The sequence below is a fragment of the Hyperolius riggenbachi genome, chromosome 5 (genome assembly GCF_040937935.1).
Source record: "Hyperolius riggenbachi isolate aHypRig1 chromosome 5, aHypRig1.pri, whole genome shotgun sequence".
Classification (NCBI taxonomy): Eukaryota; Metazoa; Chordata; class Amphibia; order Anura; family Hyperoliidae; genus Hyperolius; species Hyperolius riggenbachi.
In genome coordinates, this window is record NC_090650.1 from 58,296,784 (window position 1) to 58,318,938 (window position 22,155).

General features: G+C 43.3%; 1 protein-coding gene across 27 annotated transcripts in view; it reads left to right on the top strand.

The window, feature by feature from the left end:
• Positions 1-22,155, top strand: part of PARD3 (par-3 family cell polarity regulator) — a 771,876-nt gene that overhangs the window by 419,523 nt on the left and 330,198 nt on the right. For 22 of the 27 annotated variants that reach the window (XM_068235737.1, XM_068235760.1, XM_068235761.1 and 19 more), the window contains 3 exons: positions 1,080-1,271; positions 10,941-11,108; positions 18,905-19,055. In XM_068235737.1, the coding sequence (XP_068091838.1) occupies positions 1,080-1,271; positions 10,941-11,108; positions 18,905-19,055 (511 nt within the window). The remainder of the gene's footprint in view (positions 1-1,079; positions 1,272-10,940; positions 11,109-18,904; positions 19,056-22,155) is intronic. The other 5 variants (XM_068235738.1, XM_068235753.1, XM_068235750.1 and 2 more) reach the window with 2 other exon arrangements.

The following is a 22,155-nucleotide window of genomic DNA, read 5'->3' on the forward strand; positions in this document are numbered from 1 at the left end:
CATTGGTTCGCCCTGCTTTCCAGCCATTCCCCACCCTTGGACTTACACCCCACTGTGCCTGCTCTCAGTCTTCTCTTTGGGCTGGTGCACACCAGAGCGGTTCTGAAGCGTTTTTTAAAACTCTTGCAGAGGGAAAACCGCTTGGCTGATGAAAGTGAATGGGATGGGGCACACCAGAGCGGGTCGTTTTTTCCACAAACGCAAACTCGGGGGCTGCTGCATTTTTGAGATTTCTGAGGAGTTTCTGCCTCAATGTTAAAGTATAGGAAAGTGTAAAACCGCTCTGAAAAATGCTAGATCAGAGTGGTTTTCCAGGCGTTTTTGTTACAGAAGCTGTTCAGTAACAGCTTTACTGTAACAATATTTGTAATCTGCTACACAAAAACGCTCCAAAAAAATGCTAGGCATGTTTAGAAAACATGCATAGGATCGCTCTGAAATCTGCTTTCAAAAACCTCTAGCGTTTTGCTGACCTGCTAGAGGTTTTTGGCGTGCACTGGGCCTTTGAGACTAATGGCTACTTTTAGTTAGTTCTTAACTGTATTAATTGTTTTGTCACCTTGCCAGCTGACAAATGTGCTCTTAGGTTAGAAATGGAAGGCTATGCACCCGCAAAGTGTCTCCTAGATGTCTGCTCACTAGTTCTAACCCCTCAGCAGTTGCTCGGTACTTGTCTACATATTTTACCAATGCCTTGTAAGCTAAACAAAGGCTTAACAGTATACATTTCACTTGAGGTGGTTGTCCCTTTTCAAGCAGATTGTGGAAAACCCAAAATTTGTTTCATAAAGACCTTCTGAGGGGGTGAAGAATGCTGTTCAACTCCTAAGTGCCACTTTTTTCCCTCTTTACATTGCTGAGCAAGGGGTTTCCTAAGTGGGGGAAACCCTTCTGGTTATTGTCCGCTAGGCTGCCTAGGAGCTTTCTGCTGTAAGTGGAAAACCTTTTCAAGAAAGATTTTGTTGCCTTCATCAAGTAATTGTACAGACCATTTTTATTGCTTACAAATAGACATTTTTTGTGGACTCAGAATTGCCTCTTAATCAACAAGTTCTAAATTGTTATGGTTTTTCATTCAGCAGAAACCAGAGGAAGATGACCTGGTTCTCACTCCTGATGGCACCAGAGAATTCTTAACATTTGAAATTCCCCTGAATGATTCCGGATCAGCTGGACTTGGTGTCAGTGTAAAAGGAAATCGGTCAAAAGAGAACCATGCGGACCTCGGCATCTTTGTAAAGTCCATCATCAATGGTGGAGCTGCATCCAAAGTGAGTCAATATTCCTGCTTATATTCTCTAGCTTATCCCCGCTCTGGCTCTATGGAGGACCTCCACGGTATTTTAAGCGGCACTCGTTTTGCAAAGTTATCTTAGACCGGTTAAAGCTCTTTCAAGTTATAATTTCCTTGTGATCTCGCTGAGACGTTAATCCTCATTGGCTTGTGATAACCTCATGAGACAGTGAGAGTAAAGGTGCCCATACATCTACCGATTTTGCGAACTGATCAACCATCTGGTTAGATACTTTTTCAAAGTGGATAAAAATCAGTTTATCAACAAGCATTCCCGATTGAAGATAACGGTCGAATGTATCAATCAAGCATGCTGGAAAATTTAAATCCAACATGGCTGATTGGGTACACGACGGTAATGGTGCTCGATATCGCGATGACAAAATGCAATGGGCCACCTGCTGCTATTCCCCAAGTGTTCAATTTTCACTCCCTCCAGTGCACATGCAGTGTAAAATCTCACCTGTCCTGCTGCTGGGACTCATCCAACATTACCCCCCTGTGGCACCAGGTGTGTGGGATGTCAGGCACATGGGGTTGCAATCGGAGATAACAGGAGATGAGGCCTGGAGTCCTAGCAATGGGACAGGTGGGATTTCACATCGCATGGGCACCGAGGGGTGGGGAAGAAGACCTTTACACATGGTGGTGGTGGTGGCGGCGGGGGAGTGTCACCCAGGCAGGCAGGCAACGGAGGCTAAAATCTTTTAGGAATTGGCCTGTGGCGCATGGGCAGGCAACAGAGCTCTCAGATCTAATCAGAGCGAGATCTGTTTTAGTTTATCTGCCCATACATTGCTAGATGTATGGGCAACTTAAACCCCTCAAACTTAAATGAAATTGTCTTAAGTACAGGAAAACAGGTGGGCTGTATCAGTTTGTAATGTTGGTGTCACATTTTAGAAAACGTTTACCGGTATATCCTTCCAGTCCAGCAGACCAAGTTGAGCTTCTTAAGAAAAGAAAATAATGGAAAAACTATTGAACATTAAAATTTACCTTATCGGTAAGCTCTATTTTTTCTTTGCTCCTTTCAGAATTAAGCACCTCTTCTGCCTAATGCCCTAATACACATGGTACGATTTTCCATGTGGTAGATGGATCCGATTAATAAAGTCAGTCATCTCCGATATTGTTCCCGATCGTTTCCATGCTCGATTTCTCATAGCGGTGAATGGAAAAAGATAAGAAAAACAAAAGAAGAGAAAAGCGCGCAGAATCCAGTGCGGAATCATGTGGTAAAAAACTACCGGGTCGCAAAATCGCACAGAAAGTCTTACTATGTGTACACAGCATAAGGGCCTGAGCGCACTCAGCACAGAAACCTACAAGTGTGCTCCAGTCTTCAACTTGCCTGTGCGCTCCCAAGCTTTCTCCTACAGCTTGCTCTTGTACCTTGGAATATCAATCAAGCAAGCACTGTTTTTCGTTAGAGCCTAGCTAACCCTATTTTTATTTCTTCTGTGTGGATAGAGCGAGGAAGGGTTACAGCTGGTGGGTTTTGTTGTTCCAGGCTCATTGACGAGAATTTCACTCCTGGTAGATCTCATGGGTGCTAAAGGAGAGAAAGTGTGGCAAAGTTTCTGTCGAGGAACAGTTTCCTGATACAATTATAAGAACTCTCTCGAGTGAAAATAGGTTTGAATCTAAATTTTGTGATCAAGTTTTGCCAATGTCCTACCTCAACTGGTCCACTAAAGGTTGTCACAAAACCATTGAAATAAGAATCTCTGCATTGTGGTTGCAGACGGCAGTTACACACAGATCGTGTTTGTAAACCATTTCCCGGCTACTCTAAAATGGAACATAAATGGATTTTTTTAAATGTTTACTTTGTAAAGTAGAAAACCAGGCGAACAGTCCTGTATTAATCTCTTACTATTGCTTGATTAAAAGACTGGAATCAGACATAGGAGTTAAACTCCTGATCCAGTCACTCATAAGCTTTTTCATAAACTTCTCTGTAGAATTTACTTAAAAAGAACCCGTAACCAAGAATTGAACTTCATCCCAGTCAGTACCAGCTACCCCCTTTCCCATTAGAAATCTATTGCTTTTCTTAAACAGACCATCAGGGGGCTCTGTATGGCTGATATTGTGGTGAAACCCCTCCCACAGTGTGATGTCATGACCATGGTCCTGACAGTTTCCTTTCTGTGAACCTCATTGCATTGTGGGAAATAGCTGTTTTCAACTGCCAAAACAGCAAGCAGCATCTCTTTCCACTGACCTCACCTGCCAGCAGTAAACATGTCACAATGTTATAAATGTCAGAATGTAAATTGGCGGGATAGGATAGATTTTACAACGGGCAAACGCTGACTTAATCATTTATACATAATTATTTTAAATATGAAGCACTTTGTTATTACATTATTTTTTACTGGAGTTCCTCTTTAAAGTGGACCTGAATGCTTGCACAGGACAGAAGGGAAACATATAGAAATGCACCCTGTATGTATTTAGAAAGTTTAGCCTGTCTAATTTCCACTCTACTGTGACTCATCCCAACTGTAATTTGATCTCACAGCTGTCAACTGGCTGCCTCAGACGAGCAGCTTATTTGTAAACACAGTATGTTAAGCCTATGTCTGCTTCCATGAAAGCAGGAAGTACACACTGCAGATTTATTGCATGATTTGTATCAGCTGTAACAAAGAAATGTTGGTTATACTTTTGCGTATCTTTTAGAGAAGAGAAGTTCTGAGTTCAGGTCGGCTTTAAACGAATCATCTGGAGAATTCTCCCCAATTCCGGTTTTCATCACTTTAACATTTTGGAAGCCAGCTTACTCTTCTTTTTACTTTATGCCAACTGCTCTATAGACAGACTGTGCAGTGAGCGTTCCCAAGAGCCACAGATGGCTATATAGTTGTTTTTATCCTTTCTGTACATTATCCAAACCTTAAGTCTGAAGTTACACTTAAAGTATTCTACAGATATATCGGGTTTTTTTTTGCTTCAGTGTATCTTATTTTTATAATGCCCTCCTCAGTTTTTAGCCTTGTGTCCACAACTTTCAGGAAGGTGAAGGCACTTTGTCACTTGGACCTTGTGATTCTTATCTGTCCCTTTGGCTGCTTGCCCTGATTTACCTCCCCGCTGTGATATCAACAACCAGAGGCGATCTACGCCGTGATGTTTCACAGTAATCTGCACATTGATAGTTTGCCAATGATAATTGCCTGCACATAATTGGCAATGAATAATCCCAATTTTACAGCCCGTGAAGTGCCAGGATATATACTGATCAATATTGTACAACACCGAGCTTCCAATTACTTTTTTCCTTGGAGAGAGATGGAAATCAATATATATGTTAAGATTATTTGCAGTACCAGCAGAGTGAGCCTTCTGAACAAAAACATACCTTGGCTACTTGCACTGATGTCATTAACTTGTGTATTATTAGGTGTCCTCTTATGAAAAGTGATCTTCTTTGAAAAATATGGCTTTTGATCATCAGGCCGAGATCCATATTTCTCCATTTAAAAGTCATGTGGGAATGTTTTGTGCCTCATGTTGCAATACTGGCCATTGTTCTCAACCTTGCTGAAACCACACTGGAGTTTCTGCTTCTAGCTGTTAACTAGGAGTAGCTATATCTCACAGTGGCATCTGTTGAAGTTGTGACGTCGTCTTAGCGACATGTAGTTGCAAATTGGAAGGGTGAGCAGAGAGTGTGAAGTCGGTACAAAAAGCATCCGACTCCAACTCCAACTCCGACTACTCAGTTAATAAAACCACCAACATCGACTCCAGGTACCCAAAATTGCTCCGACGGCTTGACTCCCACTTCACAGCTCTTGCAGGGCTATGGAGTGGGTACAAAAATCAACAGACTCCTCAGTTTATGAAACCACCGACTCCAGGTACCCGAAAATCCCTCTGACTCCAGGTATCCCAAAATTGCTCCAACTCCTTGACACCATCTCCACAGCCCTGCTTTGATGTATTTGTACAATTTTGGTTGAGATTCCACCACCAGTCCCTGACCAATTAAGGTTGCAGGTGTTTTTCAGGAGCAGCAGTAGCTCTTAAGTGGTCTTTTGCTAGCTTCATGCTGTAGCAGCAGAGGCGTCCTGTGACATAGTCCTATAGCCTTCCTTAAGTCCCATACACACGTCGGATTTTTGCGAACGACCCGTCGTTTGAACGTTCCGTCGTTCGCACGTCAAATCCGGCGTGTGTAAAGACTATCGTTCGGGTGATAAGACTGGTTTTCAGCGATTCCCCCGGCGGATCGCTGAAAACCAGTCTTATCACAGTCTGTACACACGCCGGATTTGACGTGCGAACGACGGAACGTTCAAACGACGGGTCGTTCGCAAAAATCCAACGTGTGTATGGGCCTTTAGAATGAAGACAATCAATCTGGAATCCATGGGAAGCTCTTTTCTTCCTCCCCTTTAATTTTTATTTTGTGTGGTCCTGTGTTCTATGATGCCTACCAAATAAGGTGGGATTCTTCATAATTTGTTCCAGTGTGTAAATCTACATGCATCATTTTGTAAGTTGGTTTATTAACATTTAACAGCAGTGAGATCTAAGTGACTGTACTGCCATGATTGTTGTGGTAGCTGGGCTTGAAGAAAACCCGTCAGGCATTTATAAACTGATACTGCTGCACACTGTGTCTGAAACTTCCCTTTCTACACCCTTTATTGGGCATATGAGCCTTTATAAATCAGTATCCCACTCATAGACCCCGATTTCTGATTTGAAACGACGGTCTGCCCTTGCCTGCTTTCCACAAACAGGGATCCGTGTTATTGGCAGATTAGGTGTTCTGACTGGTTTATGTACAATATCAGGAGGGTGTTGGCACGGAGCACCAATTTAAGACTCCTCTCTAAGCAGTATAGGCCAGAGGTTTAAAAAAGTATTTCTGGAGTAGAGGAAAAGACCTTGACTTTACAATTGTGGTTGTGGACACCTTGTGGCTTGTAAGCAGCAGAGTTGGCTTCTTGTGCAATAAACCCTCTCAGGTTTGCTTAAGAGGGAACCTAAACTGAGAGGGATATGGATGTTTCCTTTTAGACAATACCAGTTGCCTGGCTATCCTGCTCATCCCTTTGGCTGCAGTAGTGGCTGAATCACACACCTGAAACAAGCATGCAGCTAATCCAGTCTGACTTCAGTCAGAGCACCTGAACTGCATGCTTGTTGAAAAGCTGTGGCCTAGAAGTATTAGACACCGGATCAGCAGGGAAGTCAGGCAACTGGTATTATTTTAAAAGAAAAAAATCCATATCTTTCTCAGTTTAGGTTCCCTTTAAGTGTACCAGAGCTCAGGAAACTAAAGATTTATACATACCTGGGGCTTCCTCCAGCACCATAAGCTCTGATCGCTCCCACGCCGCCGTCCTCAGTCTTCTGCAGCGCCGATACTGGGTCCCCGCACTTCCGTCAGTTAGAGCCGGTCTGACGTAAGAGAAGTGCGCCCTCTATCAGCAGCTGCTGGAAAGATACACAAAGAGCGCACTTCTCCTGCGTAGACTGGAGCTGACTGACGGAAGGGCGGGGACTCTGTATCAGAGCTGCAGGAAGACCGAGGACGGCGGCGTGGGAGCGATTGGAGCTTATCGGGCTGGAGGAAGCCGCAGGTATGTATAAATCTTTTTAGTTTCCTAAGCTCTGAGTCCCAAGAACAGCCATGTGTCTGAGGGCATGGTAAATTTAAGGTGTGCCCTCTATCCCCTTATTAGATGAAAGCAGATATTCTGTTAAGCTTTTTATGTTGTGAAAGTCTAGAGCATGGCCTGTTTTGCATACACTTGCATCAAAAATAAGAGCTTTGCTTATGATGCCAATCACATCTAAGGTGGCTCGCTCAGTAACAGGAACCTGATTCACAAATTCTGCGACCATCGCTGGTGCCTTGCTCCAAACAGCCTTCCATCAGCTCCTGATTGTTGGTTGCATAGCACTACAGATTGCTTAAAGTTTTTTTTTTTTCACATCCTGGTTATAATAACATACAGCTGCCTATGGCCCTGCTCAGACCTGCAACATATCTCTTAGCAAGTGGGCAGTACGGTGGGTAATGGTTAGCGCTCTCGCCTTGCATCGCTGGGTCTCCGGTTTGAATCCCAGCCAGGTCAACATCTGCAAGTAGTTTGTATGTTCTCCCCCTTGTCTGTGTGGGTTTCCTCCCACACCCCAAAAACATACAGATAAGTTAATTGGCTTCCCCCTAAATTAGCCCTAGACTACAATACATACACTACACAATATAGGCAATAGGCATATGACTACGGTAGGGACTAGATTGTGAGCTCCTTTGAGGGACAGTTATTGACAAGACTATATATACGATGTACAGCGCTTCATAATATGTCGGCGCTATATACAGTGGTGTGAAAACTATTTGCCCCCTTCCTGATTTCTTATTCTTCTGCATGTTTGTCACACTTAAATGTTTCTGCTCATCAAAAACCGTTAACTATCAGTCAAAGATAACATAATTGAACACAAAATGCAGTTTTAAATGATGTTTATTATTTAGTGAAAAAAAAAAACCTCAAAACCTACATGACCCTGTGTGAAAAAGAAATTGCTCCCTGAACCTAATAACTGGTTGGGCTACCCTTAGCAGCAATAACTGCAATCAAGCGTTTGCGATAACTTGCAACGAGTCTCTTACAGCGCTGTGGAGGAATTTTGGCCCACTCATCTTTGCAGAATTGTTGTAATTCAGCTTTATTTGAGGGCTTTCTAGCATGAACCACCTTTTTAAGGTCATGCCACAACATCTCAATAGGATTCAGGTCAGACTTTGACTAGGCCACTCCAAAGTCTTCATTTTGTTTTTCTTCAGCCATTCAGAGGTGGATTTGCTGATGTGTTTTGGGTCATTGTCCTGCTGCAGCACCCAAGATCGCTTCAGCTTGAGTTGACGAACAGATGGCCGGACATTCTCCATTCTCCCAGGATTTTTTGGTAGACCGTAGAATTAATGGTTCCATCTATCACAGCAAGCCTTCCAGGTCCTGAAGCAGCAAAACAACCCCAGACCATCACACTACCACCACCTTATTTTACTGTTGGTATGATGATCTTTTGCTGGAATGCTATGTTACTTCTACGCCAGATGTAATGGGACACACACCTTTCAAAAAGTTCAACTTTTGTCTCGTCGGTCCACAAGGTATTTTCCCAAAAGTCTTGGCAATCATTGAGATGTTTTTTTAGCAAAATTGAGACGAGCCTTAATGTTTTTTGCTTAAAAATGGTTTGTGCCTTGGATATCTGCCATGCAGGCCGTTTTTGCCCAGTCTCTTTCTTATAGTGGAGTCGTGAACACTGACATTAATTGAGGCAAGTGAGGCCTGCAGTTCTTTAGATTTTGTCTTGGGGTCTTTTGTGGCCTCTCGGATGACTTTTCTCTGCGCTCTTGGGGTAATTTTGGTTGGCCGGCCACTCCTGGGAAGGTTCATCACTGTTCCATGTTGTTGCCATTTGTGGGTAATGGCTCTCACTGTGGTTCGCTGGAGTCCCAAAGCTTTAGAAATGGCTTTATAACCTTTACCAGACTGATAGATCTCAATCACAGTACTTTTGTTCTCATTTGTTCCTGAATTTCTTTGGATCTTGACATGATGTCTAGCTTTTGAGGTGCTTTTGGTCTACTTCTCTGTGTCAGATAGCTTCTATTTAAGTGATTTCTTGATTGAAACAGGTGTGGCAGTAATCAGGCCTGGAGGTGACTACAGAAATTGAACTCAGGTGTGATAAACCACAGTTAAGCATATTTTTAACAAGGGAGGGGGGCAATCACTTTTTCACACAGGGCCATGTAGATTTGGAGTTTTTTTCTCACTAAATAATAACCATCATTTAACCCTCTGGGGGATAATCCCGAGCTGAGCTCGGGGTAAGCCGCCACAGAGGATTTCTCAGGCCCTGGTGGGCCGATTTGCATACATTTTTTTTGTTGCATGCAGCTAGCACTTTGCTAGCTGCGTGTATATGTTACGGCCAGAACCCGAAGTTTGGCCAGAACTAGAAGTGGCCGGCCACTTCGGGTTCTGGCCGGCCAATGTGCGAACTGGCCGCTGCGCTGCGGCCAATGTGAGAAATGCAACAATTCCTGTAAAGTTAATGGGATGTTGTGGCCGCAGCGGGCAAATGTATCACACATCTTTACTTTATTCAATGACATTAAGCCGACCGGCTTTTTCCCCGCTTTCTCTCTTCCCCCTCGCCTCTCTCTCCTCCCCCCCGCCTCTCTCTCTTCCTTCTCTTATGGGCAGCCGGGCGGGGGACACGCGTGTCCAGGAGAGTCGTTCGTCGCGGCAGGAGAGCAGAGCGGGGAGGCTGCAGACATCGCTTCTGCCAGCACCCGCTCTGCAAGAACGGCAGGATTCCCCTGCCGCGACGAACGACTCCGGAGGGACACGCGTGTCCCCCGCCCGGCTGCCCATAAGAGAAGAAGAGAGAGAGGCGGGGGGAGGAGAGAGAGGCGGGGGGGGAGGAGAGAGGCAGAGAAAAAGCCGGTCGGCTTAATGTCATTGAATAAAGTAAAGATGTGTGATACATTTGCCCGCTGCGCTGCGGCCACAACATCCCATTAACCTTACAGGAATTGTTGCATTTCTCACATTGGCCGCAGCGCAGCGGCCAGTTCGCACATTGGCCGGCCAGAACCCGAAGTGGCCGGCCACTTCTAGTTCTGGCCAAACTTCGGGTTCTGGCCGTAACATATATACCGATCGCCGCCGCTCCGCGCTGATTCGCCACTACCCGCCGTGCCGCGCCGCTTCCCTCCCCCCCCCCCCCCAAGACCCAGCCTGGCCAATCAGTGCCAGGCAGCGCTGAGGGGTGGATCGAGACTCCCTCTGACGTCACGACGTCGATGACGTCATCCCGATCGTCGCCATGGAGACGGGGGAAGACAAACAGGAAATCCCGTTCTGAACGGGATTTCCTGTTTGCTTTGTATGCCGGAGGCGATCAGAGGGGGTGGGGGGATGCCGCTGCACAGCGGCTATCATGTAGCAAGCCCTGGGCCCTGATTTAAAAAATAAACAAAATTTAAAAATAGTGCTGCGCCACCTTTTGGGCGATATAATTGTATCCCCCAGGAGGTTAAAACTGCATTTTGTGTTTAATTATGTTATCTTTGACTAATCGTTAACGGTTTTTGATGAGCAGAAACATTTAAGTGTGACAAACATGCAAAAGAATAAGAAGTCAGGAATGGGGCAAATAGTTTTTCACACCACTGTAAATACTAAATAATAATAAAAAGTTTGAGGCCAGTGCCCATATGTTTGTGTAAACAGTCTGTAAGGCTGGGCCTGCAGGAGGAGAGAAGTATTTGAGAGAAGTCAGTGTGTCACTTTTAGTAATGTCTACCACCGCACGAAGCACGCATACTTTTAATCCAATGCAGTGTACAACTAATGAAGTTTATTGCTGGGATAACACTGGATCATTGGGGGACAGGATTCATGTACCTCAGGTGGGGCCCATTGCAGTGTTTGCCTCACAACATGTGCTAAACTAGCTCATGCCACTATTTTTCTCAGCTTCTGATAAAATTAACCATAAGATTGTAGACCAAGTAGCTGCTGTGTCTCTCTGTTTTGACTTTTTGAAATCTGTGAGTAGATAATATAACCCACCTTTTTTTAAATTAAAGGATGGGAGACTCCGTGTGAATGACCAGTTGGTGGCAGTCAATGGTGAATCATTGCTGGGAAAAACAAACCAAGATGCCATGGAGACTCTGCGGAAGTCTATGTCAACAGAAGGGAACCGGCGAGGAATGATCGGGCTGATTGTAGCGAGGAGAATAAAGAAGAGCGAGGTAACATTTCACCTCTTGTATTCATTTCCCTGCCAAAGTCCCTGGAAAACAGAGACTAGTTATGGCTCCGGAGAGCCTCTATGAAAATGGAATTATCAGTTCTGCACAGACTAACCCCAAAGGTGCAGCTTAACAGTACAGTATTGTCTTCCAGCAAGGGTGACTCATTACGAACTTCTGGTCCCCCCTCTAGGTTTAAATATTACCATGATGACCACTATGAACCTTTGCCACATGCTAACCAATTTGTATAGGAATACAGGGTTAGTAAGCTGCAGCTTGCAAGCAGTCTCTGTTACGCTAGATAAATGTATCTGTAAACAACAATCTGTGACCGGTTGTCATACAATAATCGCTCATTGAAAACTGTTCGGTGATGTAAGAAGAGAATAATCAATGATAATTCTTAAAGAACAGCTGTGAGAGTGATATGGAGGCTGCCATATTTATTTCCTTTTAAACAATACCAGTTGCCTGGCAGCCCTGCTGATCTATTTGGCTGCAGTAGTGTCTATATAACACCAGAAACAAGCATGCATCTACTGTTGTCAGATCTGACAATAATGTCAGAAACCCCTGATCTACATATGCTTGTTCAGGGGCTATTGCTAAAAGCATTAGAGGGAGAGGAACAGCAGGACTGCCAGGCAACTGGTATTGCTTAAAAGGAAATACTGTAAATATGGCAGCCTCCATAAACCTCTAACTTAAGTTGTCCTTTAAGGGCAACCAATGATCAATACTTGTGGGTCGTTCTGGCGATTATCATTCATGTGAGACTTGTACATAGATTGTTAGATGGTGGACAGCCTTTGACGCATGCACAGCTTCATAGCATGAACTTGGAATACACGTGCAATCTATGTCAGACCTGCAAGGCCAACGATCGTTTCGGGGCCACTTGTGGTCCCCTTTCCAGGCATGGAGCAGGAAGATATATACGTCTTTCTGCTCCATGCCTTGACAAAGGGGACCCCAAGTGGCCCCGAAACGATCGTCGGCCTTGCAGGTCTGACATAGATTGTGTGTGATGGGACAATGGCACTTGTTCCTGCAAGCCTGTGTGCGGACTCCTTCGTATCTTTGCCATCAGGATCTTCACACCCATAACAAGTGTAGCCAGTAAAACATCTGATCTGGAGTATCAGAGAAAGTAAAGCTTAGTAGCTGGGGCCCTCCCACACCTCTGAGCCTCACTACAGTCGCAGAGACCCCCCCCCCCTCCATACAATGAGTGACCATACGGTTGTAGCATGTATGCACATGTATGTTGCACACACGTCATTTGCAGATGTTCGTTTGTAGAAGACGACTTTTATCAAGCTTGTACTTGACTTTGCTAAATCAGCTGTAAACGTGTAGATGGTGTTTGCTTTTCTTATCTCTTTGGGGAAACCGATTCGCTTCTGTCCTCTGCTACAGCCGGATCGCAGGCTTCCTCTCCCCAATCCACGTATGATCCTCGTAAACCTTCCCAAAGCCTTTTCTTCTCGCTTTATATCCTCTCCCCGCCTCCCGCTGCTCAGAGCAGTGATTAATTCATGTTTTAGTGAAGCTGTCACTCCTAATCTGCATTTTATGTAAAAACTAATAAAACAAATCCTTATTTTGCAATTTAAACCTTATTGAGTCTAATTCACTGGCTCTGCAAGTTTATTGTTCCTCCTGCAGCCTGACGTGCTTCCAATTGTAATTGCGGTGACCCTTTATTGCAGCAAGTCTCCCCGGTGCTTATCAAAGAGGGGAAGATAAGGCTACCATTCAGCGCTTCATTAAATATCTCATTTGTATTAGGCAGGCCAAGTCTTGGAAGGGAAGCTTCGTAGCAGACTCGGTGACCTCCCTGCTCATAGTGTCATGTGCTAGGAATGTCTTGTTTCCCTTCCACTGTCCCTCCCTCTGTTTGGTTATGGCAATCAGCGAGGCCAACAATGTCGTAAGTTGTTCTATATTCCACTGACTTAAAAGCCATAGAAGCTAACTGGTTTGTAAGGCATTCTTTTCCAGCTTTCTACGTGATGCGTGAAGTCTGTTCATAATTCACCCCGAAAGAGCTGATGTAAAGTCATTGTTACATATTTCTTTCATCATTCCAAGTTTTTCATTCTGAGTTTTGTGATGAAATAAGAAAAGTGTGCTCAAGACAATATTTGGAAGAGGTGTCGGCTTTACAGCATTAGTGTACCTATGCTTGTGTGCGTGTGTTAAAATAACTTAAAGTGGACCCGAACTCTTGCAGAGCACACAGTGAAAAGTCTTTATTCCACATATAGTTGCCAAAGAAATCCACTGTTTGTTTAGCCAGATTGAATGGTCTTATCAGCAGCTGTAAATAAACTGCAGGAGAGCTCTTCTGAAGCAGCTCTCAAACACTGAGGCTTAACCCTTTCAGTGCCCTCTGCAAAAGTGATACCAAGTTAAACTCCAGGTGTTTTTTTTTTGTTTGTTTTTTTTTTAAGATTTCCATAAATGGTAATGATTTTTTTTCCTCTGTAGGTTATCAAGAGGTCCCAGTCAAATAATGTATTTGGTTTTCTGATTTCAGTTTCTAAAATACAGTTTTTGACTTTGTTTACTTTAACATATGGTTATGGAAATTGTCATTTCCTAGTGGATGTCTTCAGGCATTGTTGGGGTGCTTTTCAATCTCCAGAGTTCAACTAAATTCCTTTGGAGCCAGAGCTTTGCGTCAAGCTACCCCTACCCTGTGGATTGCCCTGCCAAACTTAACCAAGACAGCTCCAACCCTGGACATGTTTACATCAAAACTGAAAAGCCACCTGCTTAGTCTGGCATTTATGATCACATAACTTTTCCCCCTGTACACTTCACTATGTACTGATCTGAGACAAGCTTATGCACTTTGGGTCTTGTGGGAGAAAAGCGCTTTACAAATGTTTCGTTGTTGTTGATTTGAGGTTTACAATATACTTGAACTCTGGCTGGTTTTTTTTATATATTTTTTTTCAGCAGTAAATTAAATTTGCATCTTCCCCTCTGAAGCATTATTAGCTTCATATTGTTAATTTATCTCCATGAAGGCCCATTCCTCAGATATTCCCTTTTCTTGCCTGTAGACTGGCAGCACATCTACCAGCAGGAAGTGGGAATTTCTGAGGAATGAAGACCTTTAATTTCAGAGTTCAGGTTCATTTTCAGGTGTGACTGATCCTGCTGGAGATTTCAGGTAGAGAGTAGAGTAGGCTTCATTACCAGATGCCCTTCAGCGAAATCCAGTACAGTCCTAGCACTGACACCTTTGCCACACCGCATTTACACTTTTTAAGATTTCACAGCAAAAACCAATTTGTCAGCAAATACCTGGGGGAGTGGAAATTGGCGTATCATTGAAGAAGTTGTCTAAACACACAGTGGGAGAAATATGTTTAGATGGAGGAAGAAAGTAAACGTGTAATTACAAGAGTGACATCCTATCAGCAGGCCACTCATGGTAAACAGACACTTTTCCCAGTATTAAATAGTTTAATGTGAGGATTCCATCATACAGGAAGTTGCAGAACTCTCCAGTCTAAAAATAATCTCCATGCAGAAGTGAGCTGGAGAGAGATTGCATTGTGGGTGGGTGTCGCTGATCGTTCTCTGACAGAAGCGTTTGCAGCGGAGTAGGAGTTTAGTGGCGCCACTTCCAGCCGGAATGTTTGATAGGCTGTGACAGCCGCAGTCTTACAAGCATAGAAGACACTTTTACCGGCAGCCGTGAATTATGGTTTCACTTTTGTGGGTGACAGTTTAGCTACGTGATGCAGATTCTGATCATTTACTGCTGAAGGCAGGAGACTCATATGAGATGCACACTCTCTCTCCTGTCATGCTTTTTACAGGATTCATGTGCCTAAGCATGTTGGCTGGTATTTTTCTCTTTCTTGTATTTTTAGATGTCATCTGTGTGTGTTTTGTAATCTAACAAATAATTTTATTGTAAATTGAATCTAGGTTCTTTAAAACGTCACCCTTTTTTAGAGATAGCTGTTGGCTTTTTTCTGTAGCAACTCTAGAGTTGCAGTTGTGCTGTTTCAGCCTGCTGCTTTTATCAGTGCAAAGCTTTCTCCCACTCTGGCCGCTAGAGGGCACTGTTGGGTAATGGGGGATAGGATGATTATTAAGAATAATAGTGAGCGTATCTTGTAATTACTTATGGTAGGCAATAGAACTGATCAATGAGATGCTCATTTCTACAACTTGGTTATTTTTTTTTACAATTTTTTGCAATTTGTAAGCATGGAGAATGAGCCAGTCAAATGCATTTGCTGCTGATTTGGATTGGCTCAGTTCCAATCTGCATTCAAATTCAGATTATGGTGCCCGTACATGGTACAATTTTTTTCATTTTTTTTTTTTTTTAATTCAATTATTCCGTTAGATTGAATATAGCAAAAATCTATTAACCCTTCGCACTCTCGCATGCAAATGTTCAAACAAATGTATTCACAGATTCACTCATCCAGGCACACCTGTTATCCCTACAGCTAAGTTATATGCCGGGGTCTTAGTTCACAGAAGAATGCATCCTTATGCTTAGTCACCTATACTGCGCAGAAGTACCCAGGTAAACGTAGGTGTCCTAACCCTGGCCCTGTAACATGCATAGTGCAGACATGCAAACACATTCATTGCATCAAACCTATCAATGGATTAGGAGCACACATCCTGACGTCCTCTCCTGGGAAAGACAGTGCATCTTACCAATCGCACAAGGGAGCTAACGTTATGTGTCCATGTGCACCATGCACATACACCAGCATAAGCTGTGTCCATGCTGACAAACACATACAGGGGAGGGGGGGAGTGCACTGAATTGGACCCTAGCTACAGGGGTCAGTAACAAGAAAAAAATACATATATCCAGGCACATCACCTCTAGTTAGGACATTCAATAAGTTATTAAAGAGGAACTGTAACGACAAAACGGCCCCTGGGGGGTACTCACCTCGGGTGGGGGAAGCCTCAGGATCCTAATGAGGCTTCCCACGCCGTCCTGCGTCCCTCGGGGGTCTCGCTGTAGCCCTCCGTACAGCTGTGACGCAATATTTACCTTCCTGGCTCCTGCGCAGGCGCTCTGATGCCTCTCGGCGCCGAAGTAGGCGGAAATACCCGATCACCGTCGGGTCTGCTCTACTGCGCAGGCGCAAGTTTCCGGCGCCTGCGCAGTAGAGCGGACCCGACGGAGATCGGGTATTTCCGTCTATTTCCGTGCAGAAAGTCGCCACAGCGCCCCCGCTGGAGCCAGCAAAGGTAAATATTGAACTGACAGTCGGCACAGTCGCCGGCTGTTCGGAGGGCTGCGGCGAGACCCCCGTGGGACAGAGGACGGCGTGGGAAGCCTCATTAGGATCCGGAGGCTTCCCCCACCCGAGGTGAGTACCCCCCAGGGGATCTTTTTAATGTTACAGAGTCTCTTTAAGGAAAGCGAGGTGCTGAAAGGGGTGTGGCTAGAAAACAGCAAAAATCTATTAACCCTTCGCACTCTCGCATGCAAATGTTCAAACAAATGCATCCACAGATTCACTCATCCAGGCACAACAGTTATCCCTACAGCTAAGTTAAAAGCCGGGGTTTTAGTTCACAGATCCAGTTGTGCCTGGATGAGTGAATCTGTGAATGCATTTGTTTGAACATTTGCATGCGAGAGTGCGAAGGGTTAATAGATTTTTGCTGTTTTCTAGCCACACCCCCTTCAGCACCTCCCTTTCCTTAATAACTTATTTAATGTCCTAACTAGAGGTGATGTGCCTGGATATATGTAATTTTTTTTAGATTGAATATAAAGATTTTTTCAGCATGCCCAATAGTATTTTAATTGAAAAAAAATGGGATAATCGATTCTTTGTTCTTGAAACGGGAAAATTGAATGTTTTTATTGTACCGTGTATGGGCGCCTTTAGTTGTCAAGTTATTGCAATCTCAGATTGAGGAAATTGTGGGGGGTTTGGGGTTGTGGCTAGACTTCTGGACCTGGAATTGCACGCAAGTAGTGAAACGCTCTGAAGCTTAGCGGAGCCTCATTAGCCAGCGTTGACAAGGCTGTGTAGTATACACTTGTTTCTTGCCTCTCACACATACTGGGTTTGCTTTTAGGAAGGTAGACTCGTAACAAGCATGCAGCAGATCAGGTGTTTCTGACCTTGTCAGATCTGACAAGTTTTGCCACATGCTTGTTTCTGGTTTTATTCAGACACAAACTGCTATTGCTTAAAAAGAAATAAAAATGGCAGCCTCCATATACCTGTCAATTCAGTTGTCTTTTAATGAGCGAGTCCAAAAAAATACTGTACTTCCTAGTGACTGTTAATGCTAGTGGTCCCCACCACACTCTGCAGATGAGTCTTTCAAGTCTGAAGTGAAAAGGGAGGCTTTACTTTTGGTAAGCAGTTAGGACTCCTTGTGCAGGTTAAGGACTGTGTGGGTCCGAGCCCACTAACGCAGTTGTGTCCGCTTTTCAGCATCTGTATCATTGGTGTGTAACTGCAAAGCGGACACCACTGTGGCATTGGACTCAGGCCCTCATAGATTGCTAAACATGTTCAAGTCACTTTAGCTGCAGTGAGTATAGCTTTGCTCCACTGTGCTGAAGACTTAAGAAAACTTCCTGTATTCCCAGGTCCCTCCACTTGTCAAATGATACTTACCTTTCATCCTGTGGAATGTAGCCAGTGCACTGAGACTACTAATACAGACTGGTGAGCAGTGCAATTGTGAATTCTGGCTGCATTGCAAAGGGAGCGTGACCTTATTTTGTATAAGGTTCTAAAAACAACTCTACTACTTCCAGGCTTTAGTGATCAGACTCCCGGGCACGTCTCAGCACAAGTATGAAAATGCAAACACAGGGTACCAGCAGTAACTCCATTGTTTAAAGGACAAGTATTGCAAACAATTGTAAAATTTAAAATACATGTAGACATACAAATAAGAAGTAAATTCTTCCAGAGTAAAATGAGCAATAAATTACTTTTCTCCTATGTTGTTGTCCCTTAAAGTAGGTAGTAGAAATCTGACAGAACTTACAGGTTTTGGACAAGTCTGTCTCATGGGGGATTTTTAGTATTTTGTATATATTTTTCAAAAACACACCCTGAAAGGGAACTATACAAAGATGCCAGCTGCTTTCCTACCTGATTGAACACTTTTTTGGCAGTTGGATTAAACAACTGTCATTCACTAAGTGCTATTTAAAGTAAAGAAAACCCTGAGAATACCCATAAGGAGATGGGCTAGTGTAAACCCTTTCAATTTGGTCAAATTTCTACTACCTATTGTAAGTGACTACAACATAAAACAAAATTAATTTGTAGCTCATTTAACTCTTGAAGAAATGTATTTCTTAATTGTATGTATCTACATGTATTTAAAATGTTCGAATGGTCCTTTAAATATTCAAGCTTTTGGTGAAGCTACAGCCATCGTCTGAACAAAATGGAAGATTTGGCCAGTAATTTATCTTTTGTCTCTCCCACTTGAGTCTACAGAAGGGGTTAAAAGAACAAACTCGTAAGCAAATTTGGCCTAATGTGATCAGAGGCATTGTCTTTGTACTATTTATTTTTTGCTTAAGGGTGTTGAAATATGACAGGCACTCCACAGGAGGGATACTACAAAGTGGCATCCAAAGTTGCCCATTAAGCAGAGCTGTCAGTACAAATTATTTTGGTAGAGGGTGAAAAGTTCTAGCTCATTTGGTACCCAGCCGGGTGCAGGCCTCAGGCATGTTGTTATTGTTCCCCCATGCTGTTAAATAGACCGTCAGCGCTGATATCCCTTCTCTCCCGATTCTACAGTTGGAGTCACCTGGAAGCCCCTCGGGGCCCGAATTGCCTGTCGAGACAATGCTGGACGACAGGGAACGAAGAATTTCCCACTCTCTGTACAGCGGCATTGAAGGCTTTGACGAATCGCCCACAAGGAATGCCGCGTTAAGTAGGATAATGGGTGAGTCAAGTAGCCTCTACTAATCATGTCATGTTTTTGTCCATTTCGCTGTTCATTGAAGAGTGATTAATGTACTATTTACAATAGCGACGGCCAGCATACAACCTCTACAATCCAATTCAGAGGCACAAAGAGCAGCCGCGATTGTGTAGAATAAAAGATTTCCAGGATGATTGGCATAGTTTGTTTTCTCGGTAAAACAGGTGAAGTGGGTACACTGAATTCTACAGGCCCCGTCCTTTTTACTGAAGTACCTCTGCTTTTTGTCTTCCTCTCATTATGGCTTTATTGAAGGAGAGGATGTGCATTAGACATGGTTAGAAGTTTGCAGAACCACATCATCAACCACTAAGTCCAACCATTGTTTTTGTCCTGAAGATTTCTGGCATCTCCCAGCATTCAGCAGTGAATGGCCTTTACTAAGACAACCTCTTCCACACCATTGAGTGCAGGGAGTTTGTTTTTGTATTTTTGCTTTTAACTTTTAACTCAAACTGGCATTTAAAATATTTCACAGAAAAAATTGCTTATAGCCTAACTGGGCACATAATGGTTCAAGGCAAATTCTAATAGCAATCGGGCCAAAAAGTGATTGTAAATTGTGTAGAAGCAAAGTGATAGATGGAATACTTCTTCCATGGTCAGTGTGACTTCAAACTCTGAGGCAGCTTCCTTCCAGACCTTTCTGGATGCAACTGTTGGGCGGGGCCAGTGAGGTGTGAACATGTGACACCTAGTAGGAATACGGGGAGTTGAGTACCTCTTCCCCTTATTTTATAATTTGTTTCCTTGATATCCGTTACCTCAAGCCCACCTTTTGGTGGAGGGTTCTATCCCCTTTTTTTGACTGTCTACAGAGAGCGACATCTTAAAACTACCCTGAGGGGATGGGTCAATTTCCCCTACCGCTTTGATGCCAGAACCCCACTAGGAGCGGTTTTCTGAGCTTTTTTGCGATTTGAAAACTATTGCTAATGTAATGCTATGGGTGTGATCCCACTTGAGTGATGGGATTGTATAAAAATCCCTCATAGCATTGCATTAGCAAGTGTTTTTTCAAATCGCTAGTGAGGAGAAATCGCTCCTAGTGGGTTTCTGTCCTGAGTGGTTGCTTGTCAGCAAACCACCTTTGTGAGTATACCGGTTAATGTTTACTCTTCACCATATTTGTCTAATATACTGTATAGTGGGCTCTCTATCTTCTTATGTCTTATAGTGTTCAATAAGTAGTGGAACTTACACTGGGGTGATTAGTAATGGAGAGTTGGGTCATAAAGGAAGATAAGTAGTTGTGTGTGAAGAGGTGTTTTATTTATGGCTTGCCTGATAATGTTAAGGTAGGTAGGAGCAAACCTAACAGGATGAGGGAAGGTGTTCCAAAGTGTGTGATCAACCTCAGAAAAGTCTTGGAGTAATGCATGAAAAAAGGTTATGTAGGAGGAAGCTATGAGAAGATCCATGGAAAAGCAAAGAGAATTTCTTAAAGGAAATAAATATGGCCGCCTCCATCAGTCTCTCTCCTTGGGTTCCTTTTAATCAAAGAGTTGGAGTTGGTAGATGACATGTTTACTGCAATAAAGCAAAAAGCTTTGCTTGTTGTAATCCCTTCTGTTTGCTATGTCTGCTTTTATCTGTTGTGACTTTCCAGTAATAGTTTTCCAAGTAAAAGTGCTATAGTGAGGGAGTGAATGCAGAATGGGTCATTGGTGTGCCATCCATAGCTTGCTTGGGTTTTCTATTTTTCAGTGCATTAGCTCCAAATCGCTATAGATAATTTTCTGCATCCTTTGTTAGCATTCAGCTCCATGCTGACTCCCCCGTCCCCTGTGGCCAATGAGGTTATTAGCGCTTGCTCTGCAGCAGATCCAGCTTTTCCCTGAACAGACCCAGTTAATAAAGACTCGCTTTGCCACGGGAGGACTCGGATTTACCGACTTGCCGCCTCATGGGATTAGTTTGTGAGGATTTTCAAATTTAAAACACAATGAGCGGTTTGATTAAAATTGCTCCTGACATTAAAAACTCTTTCATTGGCAAGATATTTCTTTCCATCTTCCCCTCCTTTCCGCTATAAAGACCTTAGCAGCGCTATTAGATCATTTAAATTCCAATGTTTCTAATGAGCTCATTAAGAATGTAATTAAGAAAAATAATTATTTTTGTGGTGTTTTCATAAATCGCCCTTCGTGTTTTGATAGAGGCAGGACCTTATTTTGGTGAAACGTTCAGGCTGTGATGGAGTTGACAGAATTACGGTTGACTTGGAATATCTGATGAAAGGAACAGGTTTTCATTAATCATTTCCTGTCCAACTGTGGGAGAAATTCTCCTTTTGTATTATTCAGGCCACGGTGGGATTTCTTTTCCCCTTTTCTGGGTCATCCCCTCTCGTTTAACGGATTCTAATTTAAAGATCAGTGCTTTCATGTTTGGCTGAAGTAGGCCTTTTGTTTCCGTAGTAACAGGTATGTTTGGCTTGGCCTGAGCGCTCTGGGAAGATTCATTGGATTGTACTTTTTATAGAAACAAATTTGTAACTTCTATTTACCTCAAAGTGTTTTTTTTTTTTTTGGTTTGTCTTCTTTGCATTTTTTAGCTTTGTTTTCTTAAAGGACCACTATCTTGAAATAAGTTAAAATCGGACAGAACCGACAGGTTTTGGGCCAGTCCCATCTCCTCATGGGGGATTCTCAGAGTTTTCTTAGTTTTCAATAGCACTTCCTGAACTGAGGTTGCAAAATATTAACTGCCAAAATAGTGTGCAAGTGAGAAGGGAGGCTGGCTGGTATTTTACTATTTTGGCAGGTAAACTGCTGTTCAGGAAATGCTTTTGAAAACAAAGAAGACACTGAGAATCCCCCATGAGGAGATGGACTGGCCCAAAACCTGTTGGTTCTGTTAGTTTTTAACTGCCTACGTTTTTCATGATAGTGGTCCTTTAAAGCTAGTTGTTGTTTTTATTATTGTTGTTATTATTGATTTATAAAGCAACAACATATTGTGTGGCGCTGTACAAAGTAAGTAACAAACATGGGGTACATACCAGTAATAATACAGACAATGGTGTACACCATTATACAAAATACAGAATTGGTGATTA